A 10874-nucleotide genomic window follows, 5' to 3' on the forward strand; every position below is an offset into this window, starting at 1 on the left:
GACCAACCGTGGGCCGGGCGGATGGCTGCCTGGAGTGCGGAGCGGGTCTCCCTTGGGGGATCCTGGCTCGTACCTGGGGTTGGGGCGGGGGGATGCCCGGAACTCCTGGGTGGTGGTGGGGTGCTCGTCTGGGGCTGTGGGCGTCCTTCTCCGGTGGTGCCCTGCGTTGGGTTCTCCCGGCGCGGCGGGGGGGCTGCTCTCCTGGTCGGGCTGGGGCGGCGCTCTCTTTCCCTCCGTGCCTCCCTGCTCTCTGGCTCTGGGGGCCTTGCGGCGGCCCTGCTGGCCCTGGCCTGGGTGGCGGGCTTGGTCGCCCGGGCGGTGGTTGTTCCCTGTCGGTTCCCGTGTGGCGTTGGGGGGATTCCGGCTGCCGCTGCTGGTGCGGTGGGGGTCTTGGGGTGGGGATGGCTGGGCACTCTCCCTCCTTCTTTTCACGTTCCACCATCCATTTTAGAAGAACATAAACACTCACCTGGGCACAGGTGTTAGCTCACCTTTGTACTAACAGTTTGCATGACTGAATGACTGAAATATTTCACATTAGTTGGATTTAAGGCATAAGTATGCGTGTGAACACTATCTGTTTTGTGTACATGTCGACAGGTGGACATTTTTGCAACTAACAGGTGTGTTTATAACATTTGAGTGTGTGTGTGGACAGGCTCCGCCCTTTTTGTACTACATTTGAACCTTACCATAATGATTAACAACCAGTAAACTTGTTGCTTTATGCTGCTTCATGGTCTTACCCCCCTTCCCCTCCTGTTTTCACCCTCCTGCCCCCCCCTCTCTCTGGCGTCCCTCTCTCTTCTTCCCCTCTTTCCTTTTCCGTCCGGTCCAACACCCAAGATTTTCAGACATGTTTGAAATTAATAAAGGTTGGCCTCAATTACAAAAGGGGTTTATTCAGGCATACCTTTGGTTTGTCTGAAGATTAATAACCCCTCTTGTTAAAGTAAAATATGTCCAACCCAAGAGGCCCTCAGCTCTCATCTGACTGCCCAGTTGTTGGACAGGACAAGTTAAAAAAAAAAAAAAAAAAAAAAAAAAAAGGAAGGGGAGACAAGGAGCGCGCAGGGCGGGAGCGGAGCGCGGAGGCGTCTGCGGAGTGCAGAGGCTTCTGAATTCTGACGCACGCGCCGCACTGAGGCGCGCGTATCGCGCTGAGGCGCGCGCTTTTCAGTCGCCGCTGCTGTATTTTACCGTTGTGTTTTCTAACCAGTCCTGTTACTCCCATAACGCTGCTGCTACTTGCTAATTCTTAAACACGTACAACAGAATGGCGAGCCGGGCGTTGGCCCCGCCTTTAGCCCCTAAGACTCATGGGAAATGTGAAATCGCGGATGTAAATTTCCTCATTATAACTGAGGGATGTAATGTTGATTATATGGTTACTGTTTGTAATTTTATGTTAGATACCTAGATTGTCAATAAGTAAAAAAAAAAATGAAATAAAAACACCATAACTGAGGGACTTGTGAACAGAATAGAGGTCCATGCTGTTTGTCAGATGTCGATACACTCAAATACGTGACCTAGAGGCAAAACTGGCACCACCCACAATGTGCTAATGAATTGCACACACTCTGGGATGCTGGGCGTGATTTGTCTATCGGCTATCACATGCGCGGCTTGTACTCTGACGCGGCTTGTGTGTGTATAAAAGCAGTCAAACACTGAATATGGGTGGGTGCGGCTTGTAATCGGGTGCGCTTTGTAGTCCGGAATTTACGGTAACAAGTTAAAAGGGTTTTTTCCTGACGCTCAAAACTGGTTATCGAAATATAAACTTTTAATAAGTTAACTGTCCCGATAAGGATAGTATATCACAGCTTGTCCGTCTTCCTCTTGTTGTTTGGACTCCCCCTTGTAGTTCCTGGCCAATGACTGTAGAGATCTTTACTCACGTGGTTTTGTTTACAAGCTCTGCTCCGTGACTGTGTGGTCCGCTTGATGCCGGTCTGAATACAGACCAAACGCAAGGTTTCAGGACTCGATCGGAAAACAAAGGACTTTTCCAGCCTGAATACACTCTAAATAATGCTCTCTGACATACCGTAACTCTGACCCTTAAGACAATCAATGTGAATTAGCTGATTCTGACGAGAAAAAGGCGGCTTTATGTTATTGTCCAGAGGCTGATTGATGTTAATTGTGTCTCAATGATCGTCTATATGCAGAGTCAACAATGTTTTACCATGAATGGTATTTTATGTCATCCTCTGTACTGAGGAAACACGGGATTCAAATAGGAAAATGAAAATAAAACCTCCAAATGCTTGTCCCCCCACTGTGGTTTGTCTATGTCAAAGGTTAGCTCAAATTTAGGCGGAGTTTTCTGTTGATTTTCCCTTTGATATAATGAAACCCCTTTCACTTGTCAGCTCAGCAACAACTTCGGTTGGCACGCTCCAATGACCCACTGCGTTGATGACTGAAAAGGTTAGAGTTTAGTGAAATCCTGTCCTGCCAAGATGTTTGCAGGAGCAAAGAGAAGGAAGTCATGCTAAAGAAAACCCCATAAATAAGATCATCGTGCACTCGCCCAACATTTTTTTATACAGTCACTGCTCAGCCAAAACACATTGTCTCCCAGCAAGAAGCATGTGTAACCCTTGTGCTATCCTAAGGCACATTACCATTGGGAGTTGGGTCATCTAGACCCACTAGACAGTGCTCTGAACCTTTTTTCTTCAATGATTTGTGATCTTCACTGGTGTCCATGGATTACATGAAATCTTTCCACCTTTATCCACCTTTGTCATGGTGGGGAGAACACGTCAAAGTAAGGGTGGGGTCATCTAAGATAGCACAAGGGTTAAGGAAAAAGGACTGGAACTTGGTGAAGTTCAAAAAGTAACCACTAGGGGGTTGTGCCTATTAGCCTGTGCTCAATGATTTTACTTTACAGAATTAAAGATGCCCTTCGGAAAACGTCTCAGTGGCTCCATCCAAGAAAAACCCACTGGATGGGAACTTCATTGTTTTGTGCCTTTTTAAAAGTCCAAAGTCCTAAGTAAAAACAAAGATTTGTTACATAACTACTTATAAACAGCTTGCGTGGAAACCACAGCAGGCAGAGGGTGCAAAAACTATTAAAGACAGCTTTAATTTTTAGACCAGAAAGCAATGACCAGAGTTATAAAATAAAAACAAATGGATAATTATGACAAGTACTAAACCTAAATCTCTGCAACTGGAATTTAAGTGTGACTTAAGTCCGAGGTTCCACGAAACCATCTCTGTGACTCCGATAACCTCAGTATTTTGAGATTTGTGTGGCTTTTTTTTCTTTCTTTTTTGGGGTCTTTGTTGTGAAAGGCCAGGGTTTTGTGACATCCTGCAAATAAGGCAACCACAGTGGGACACACGACCATACTTTCTGCCCACCATTGTTCTAATCATCACATCACAAATTGGAAAGATGCTGATGTTAGACACACGTATTTACATGCAACCGCCAAAAAAAGTGATGGAAATTCATACGTGCGAATAGTCACCAGCTTGGAAAAATTTGTATCACAAGTACGATACAATCTGGGAAATTTCCATTGACAGACATTTTTTAGCAACACGATGAGAAGGATAAAAACAAAACCAGGTAGAACATCTTTCTCCAACAATTGTTTGGATTCATGGAAGACAAGAAAAATAAAATAGATTCAAGAAGGACAGTGTTTTGCTGTGGGATATTATGAATTTAGTTCCTCCCGTGGACTGTATCTGAGAATTGGACTGTGAGTGTGATGTCATCCATAAAAAACGTTTTACTTCCAGCTCCAAACAAATGAAGTCAATTTAGTTGGGATTTTTCCACGATACTGACAACGCCATGTTGGAGGCACAGATCGTCAGTAAGCGGCGATTGGTCCAAGTTGGTCTGAGTCAATGTTTCTATGGTAACCACTCCCACCAATCAGGAGTACGATTGTTGGACGCCCAGACCTCTACCGCACGAAAGAGGGCCAACAAAATCCTTTAAACATTTCAAACATTCAGCATGAGATCATCCACTTTCGTGGAAGCATTTCATTGATCAGATTATAACTTGAAGAATTTGCACTACAGAAAAAATATCGTGGAAAAAAAACCTGGATTAATTAGAAAAAAACACCAACATGGTTCTTCTGACCAATAAAATGACTTAGTAATAGCTGCTTATTTCTCTATAGAAGTCTATGAGATTTTGGTCCCTTGAAACCAGCGGGTACTTCCTGTTTAGGACACAAGGCGGGAGGTGTTACTCAGTCCAGGTCTCATATACAGTCCATGCTTCTTTCTACTCCTTTTCAAGCAATTTTACGAAAATTAACAAATTAAAAATAATAAATAATCAATGAACAAATCAATCAAATATTTGTTTAGTGTTACATCATCTGCAGCCATCGAAGTCAACAAAGAGAAATTTTCAAATACAGTCTTTTTCCTATTTACAAAATAAACATAAAAAAGGAGAGAAAACAAATACATCTTATTGTTTTAGTGTCCCAGTTGCGCAAAATTGATTTCAAAGAGTTCATGATGACCAAGTTTAATATATTTTTCTGGAGAAAGCAGAAGAAGCAGCAAAGCTTTAAAGGATCCTCTATCTGGAAACGACAACATGAACAAGTCTTGAGTCTAACATGGAGGTAATAAAAGTTGATGCAGTTCAACAAGTTATTATGACAGTAGTTTTTCTCCTTTGAATAACAGTTGTTATAGGAAATATTTTGTATTTAGAGTCTACGTTGACGTGATGACAGCTGAAGTTCATCCGTCTTTCATCATGCTTTTGTCTCATTTCTCCAGCAGGTTTGATGCGTTCAGGCGCCTGTGAATAAATCAGTGAAAAGCAGAGATAAAGGAGCATGACAAAAATAAATGAACATATTCAGTAATCTGTAATTTAATTCAGTCTAACCGCAGAGCTCACTCCATTTAAGCATGAATGAGAGCCACGGTGATGTGTGATCTGTAATTTGCCCTCAGGTGGTGATGAAAAGCAGGAAGATGTGTGTGTGAAGACGAGGCGCCCCCTTGTGGCGGATTGGAATTGATCTATTAGTTCTTAGGAGGGAAAGAGGGAATAGACAATTCAAAGATGGTGTATGTGGGACATCTAGTGGAGAAGAAAAAGGAAAAAAGAAGCAATTTGAATGAGGATAGTTTAAATGGAACAAACGTATAATTTTTTTCTATTGTTTTTTTTTTACTTTTGCCCTCACCAGTTTTATTGAAAAACTAAACCTCCACGTCAAACGTTTGTTTCTGTATGATAAGTGGGTCATCATAGTGACAAACCTGATGACAATATTAAAAAAAACTCTGCTAATCTATAAAATGTACAAAAATATGTGTAAAGTAAAGCGATAAATGTTCCTCTTCATGTACCCTGACTCTGAGGAAAGTCACCAGGCAGGGCTGCTTCTCTTTTTATACTGTTTAAAAATCTTTATCCGATTCATCAAAGATTTTTTTTTGGCTTTTTTTTAAGGAAGCTGGTAGTCGGTTGCCAAATCCGAATTCTTCCCCTACCCATCTAAGGATCATTTGGAGGGACAGAGGTGTACATAAACTCTCCGTTTGGAGGGATAAATGTAGGATTATGGAGAAGCCATAGGGCCAGGGGAAGATATCGGACGATGAGATAAGAAGGCTGTAGCACCCCCTACTGGTAGAGAGGTGTAACGGCAGGAGCAAAGAATCAGTAACATTGTGCACTACTAGTACAAAAAAAAGTTAGACAGAATCCAAAGATTAAAGAAAATGTGTAGTACATGATATTTAATTTTTACCCATATTTGATGTGTTGGTTGCAATCATCAAATCGTTTTTTCCCTTGTGATGTATCAATTTTTAAGCAATTAGATTCAGTCCGTCACACATCACTGTGAGTCTAATGAGATTTACCAATATTTCTATAAGACAACTTGCTGGACGGGAAGGTTTACAATAAAAACTGTTGCATCAAACACATCCAATGTTTGTCTGTTTTTATGTAAGGAGCAAAGCTAAAGACAATTTCTCTGACCAGAGGAAAAACTTTGCACAAAAAAGTGTGAGGATGTAGCCCTTCAGTTTGGCTTTTCAGTTATTTATTTGGTTCTTGTCATGTTCCGTTTTGGCCTGATGTCACAGTTAGTACACATTTCTAATTATCCGCCACCGCCTTTATTTAGTTCATTATCCTCCGTGTATCAAAGTTGTCAGCTCAATCCTTCTTCAAGGTTCTCTCATGTTTAAAATTAGTCATTAAATGTTTAAGTTTCTTCCACCAGGCCTTATTTTGGGTTCTTTACCAGCAGTTCTTGACGGAATGACCTGACGAGCCTGGAGCAGGAGATTATTGCTGCAGGATTCTCACCGCTGCAATCCACGCCATGTCATGGTAAGTCGCATCCGAAGAGAGTTTTCCTCCTGTAGCTCTGTTTAATTAAAGTCATGCCACATCCAGTCTGCCCATTACTGAGGAGGGCGGCCAGGTGTCATGTGTCCTGTTCCTGGGGAAGGTCAGCAGGACCACTTCTCTTCAGGTTCCCTGTCCCAAAGGACAGTCACCAGTGCTGCACCTATTCATGTTCCCTATATTTGCAGACAGTCACCTAAGCCGCTCCTCTTCATGTTTTCTGTCCCTTACGAGTGCTGTTCCTCGTCACGTTCCTTGTCTTTTAGAAAGGGTCACTGGGGCCACTCCTCTTCATTGTTCCCTGTCTCTGAGGACGGTCAGTGTTCCTCCCTCTCAGTGTTGTTTCTTTTCCCAGAGACTCACTTGAGCTGTTCCCCATCATGTGTCTGTCTCTGGGCAAAAGTCATAGGGACTGCTCCTCTTCCTGGCAGTTCCTGAGTAGGGGGTTCTCTGTGTTAACTCCTTACTGCTGTTGGGTGTAAGAACCTGAACTATTCTCCAGTTTTGCATGTTTTAGCTGTATATGCTGAGAAAAAGTTAATATTAATACAGATTCACATCCCTGTTACCTACAAAAATTGGTAACAGGGTCACACCAAGTTATGTAAACATTTAATATTTAATATCAAAATTAAAAATGGCAAAACTGATCTGTAATCAAGCCTGTGATAGTTTATTAACATTATTGCTGAATATGTCGCAGAAAATGTGAAAACTAAAGGTTTACAGTTTATGAATTTTGAAGCTCAAATGTCCTTCAATTGTGGAACGACCCAAATATCGTTGGAAAAAGATCTTATTTGTGACATAAAAAATATGGTGGGCCGGCCACAAACTCCCTGCTCCGCTCCTTTCTTTCTTTTCCTTGTCTGAGCTGGAATCTCTCAAAACTTTACAGCTGCCCAGCTCTGATATTGGGAAGGAGGACAGGCTTACTCTGCACCAACAGTCCTACCCACAACTCAGAGGTGAATTTCTGATGAACTGCTGCCGCTCTGCAGAAACTATGCCCTAGAAAATTACACCGATTTTTGGATTTCAGCTCAAAACAGCATTAAAATAATAATAATGAAGAATAAAAAAAACTCAGGGAATGCTTTAACAATAGATCACGAGATGATTGGAATGGAACTTTAAAGCCAATCAAATGCCCATCTAGTAGGATCACATCCAGATGTTTTCCTTGTCCTGCTCTGTCATATCCTGCCGTAGTGTAGCTTGTGTTTTTTTTTGTCTGAGACTTCATGGATTAAGAAGACGTTTCTAAACTATCCAAAGATCTTTGCTCTAAACTGTGTTTTACAACATTGTAATAGAAGAGGAAAGTCTGGGCATCTTTGCTGCTGCCCCACAAGTCCCAGCTGAGCTGAAGAAGATGGATGGATGGGTGGGTGAATGGGTGGACAGGTGGATGGATGGATGGATGGGTGGGTGAATGGGTGGACAGGTGGATGGATGGATGGATGGATGGATGGGTGGACAGGTGGATGGATGGATGGGTGGCTGGATGGATGGATGGATGGATGGATGGATGGATGGGTGGGTGGACAGGTGGATGGATGGATGGGTGGCTGGATGGATGGGTGGATGGATGGATGGGTGGGTGGACAGGTGGATGGATGGATGGGTGGGTGGACAGGTGGATGGATGGGTGGATGGATGGATGGATGGATGGATGGGTGGATGGATGGATGGGTGGCTGGATGGATGGATGGATGGGTGGACAGGTGGATGGATGGATGGATGGATGGGTGGATGGATGGGTGGATGGATGGGTGGGTGGGTGGATGGATGGGTGGATGGATGGATGGGTGGCTGGATGGATGGATGGATGGGTGGACAGGTGGATGGATGGATGGGTGGCTGGATGGATGGATGGGTGGATGGATGGATGGGTGGGTGGACAGGTGGATGGATGGATGGATGGATGGATGGATGGGTGGATGGATGGATGGGTGGGTGGACAGGTGGATGGATGGATGGATGGGTGGATGGATGGATGGATGGATGGGTGGATGGATGGATGGGTGGGTGGACAGGTGGATGGGTGGATGGATGGATGGATGGATGGATGGGTGGATGGATGGATGGATGGGTGGATGGATGGATGGATGGATGGGTGGACAGGTGGATGGATGGGTGGGTAGGTCTGTGGATGGATGGGTGGAATCCTCTTTTTTCTTTAATCTTCTAAAAGTTAAAGTGTCCTTAAGTGCTGAGAAACACTTTATTTATTGTTATTCCCTAAATGATTTGTCTGAAAGTTCAGTTTCTTTAAAGTTGGTTGGAGATGATTCTGCGCCTGCGCTCTCTGTCTGGGCACACGTGTAACAGCGGCATGTGTCCACGGGGAGGCGTAGTGACGCAAGAGACAAGTGGGGGCAGCAGGCGTGACTGAAGTGAAGTCTTGTTTGTTTTTGTGAATTCCTGAACCTGCTGGACCGGTCGGTTTCGTTAAACACGAACCTCCTGTCGAACCTGACGCCATCAAAGAGCGACGTGACCGCGGAGATCAAACAGCCACCGCTCTGTCACGTCTGACAGGTGATTGAATCTGAAGCGAGGAATTGGATTAAGTTTTGATGTGCGTCCATCAAACGTGACGTCCCCGCCCCGCGCAAACAAACAGAAGCGGTGTGGAGGGAGGTGCACGCGCATGGCAGTCGCGTCACTGCGGCTGCGCGCCTCACTTTTCCTTTTGACAGCTGACGGCGCCGCCGCGGGGCTTATCAGAGTTTGGCTCGCGCGCGCGGCTGCACTACTGTTGCACAACTTAGCAGAAGTGCTGCCCCCTCAAACGGCATGCGCGACTTCCGCGGCTCCTCCTCAAGCCGAACCCACCGGACTCCGCTGTGACTCGGCTGCAGGCGCGCGTGTTTCTGGCGATGCGAAGCCGCGCCTCTGCTTTCCGCCTGCAGACGGGCCGCCGCGCGAGCAGCCGCCGCGCGTAACGCCGGCGCTCCATGGAGGAGTCGCGGCGATCCGAGCTTTAAGAGCGCGAGACTGACACTGAAATGGAGCAGGACGGGATTTCCTTACCGGTGCCCTGCGTGGGCGCCGTCAGCGGGGAGGCGTCCGGCGGGATCCCCGCCGCCGGGACTTTCTGGCAGGACTCGCTGGTCCCGGGCGGCGAGCACAGCCCGACCCCCCGGGACTGCGCGGACGGCGGGGGCTTACTGTCCACCGGCAAGGCGGGCAAAAGCAGGCCGGTGACGGTGGCGTACGTGGTGAACGGGGAGGCGAGCCAGCAGAGCAACGCGGAGAACATGGCACTGCAGTGCCTGAAGGACGCCTGCGAGACGGCGGGCAGCAAACTGGACACCGTCAACTTCGGGAAGCTGGACTTTGGGGAGACCGCGGTGCTGGACCGGTTCTATAACGCAGGTGAGAGCATCCGCCAGTCCTGCTGGAGAAGTCTCACTGCCTCCCACACAAACAAACAAACATCAGCTGCCACTATGCAGGTGGGGGGGTCGCTTTCAGAACTCCTCTCTTTCTGCTGAGTCATGGTTTGGGCCATGAGGTTGAACTTTCCACTAACATTTTCTGTGACTCTCCGCCTGTGTCCACGCCGCCCTTCTAGTTCAGGAGGAGAAAGGAGCCCGTGTTTACATCCTTTTAAAGAACCGAGATGACGTCATTAAAAGTGAAGACTTCATGAACTCCATCCAGACTAGACAGAGGAAGAAATCAGTCAAATTAATCGATAAGTTTAATATTTTAAAGATGATTTTGAAGCAATTTTTTTAGAGAAAAAATTATGAAAGTGACTTTTTAGGAGATTAAAATTGTAAAAATAAATAAAACAACATTTAGATTTAATTAAAACTTTGATTTCACATTTTTAGTTGAAGGTAAATATTATTTTAGTGTAACTTTTTTATTAGTTAAAAAATTCTGCCTTTTTTCTATTTAAAAGTCAACTTTCTATTCATTGAAACCATTTAAAGTCCCTCTCTGATCATCTTTTGATCTAATGTCCAAGCATTTTAATCATGATGATGCAGTTTTTAGCCAAAATCCTAAAACCTGTGTCATTTCCTCGGACTGTTTGAGGCGTGTCATAGAAAATTCACCTCTGCATTGAGGGCGGGACTTTTGGGGCAGAGCCACCCCAGAACCTCTTACCCTTCCCGTTGCTGAGAGCTCTCTGTTTACATGCTCTCCCGCTATCCTACAGTCCCTCACCCCCCCAACATAACATTATCAGTGCAACAGGAAAGGTGAGCAATACTGGGACTACTGGAAAAACAACAACAACCAATTATGGCAACAACAGCAAATAGCAGATATTCATTCTATTATTGTTATGTATTTCGGCAATATGATTTGTCTCCAAGATGAAATGTCTTTTCTTGTTTTCCTGTTTTGTTGAATAACTTTCTCCCAAAAGTGCGACTTATATGTTTTTTTTCTTTATTCTGCAAACGCCACAATCCCCCCTTTTCATCGTAGTGGGTCTTAAAAAGCGCCTGAGCTTCGTGACAGC

At 45.1% G+C, this 10874-nt stretch overlaps 1 protein-coding gene across 3 annotated transcripts in view; it reads left to right on the forward strand.

Annotated features, from left to right (window-relative positions):
- The window catches only part of map3k5 (mitogen-activated protein kinase kinase kinase 5), a 100748-nt gene that overhangs the window by 11362 nt on the left and 78512 nt on the right, over positions 1-10874 (forward strand). For 2 of the 3 annotated variants that reach the window (XM_078942571.1, XM_023952698.2), the window contains exon 1: positions 8587-9769. In XM_078942571.1, the coding sequence (XP_078798697.1) occupies positions 9400-9769 (370 nt within the window). In that variant the 5' untranslated portion in view covers positions 8587-9399. Of the gene's footprint in view, positions 1-6284; positions 6368-8586; positions 9770-10874 lie in introns of those variants that run through there. The other variant, XM_078942572.1, reaches the window with a different exon arrangement.

The sequence above is a fragment of the Oryzias latipes genome, chromosome 24, assembly GCF_053564925.1.
Source record: "Oryzias latipes strain Hd-rR chromosome 24, Olatipes_Hd-rR_3.1".
Lineage (NCBI taxonomy): Eukaryota > Metazoa > Chordata > Actinopteri > Beloniformes > Adrianichthyidae > Oryzias > Oryzias latipes.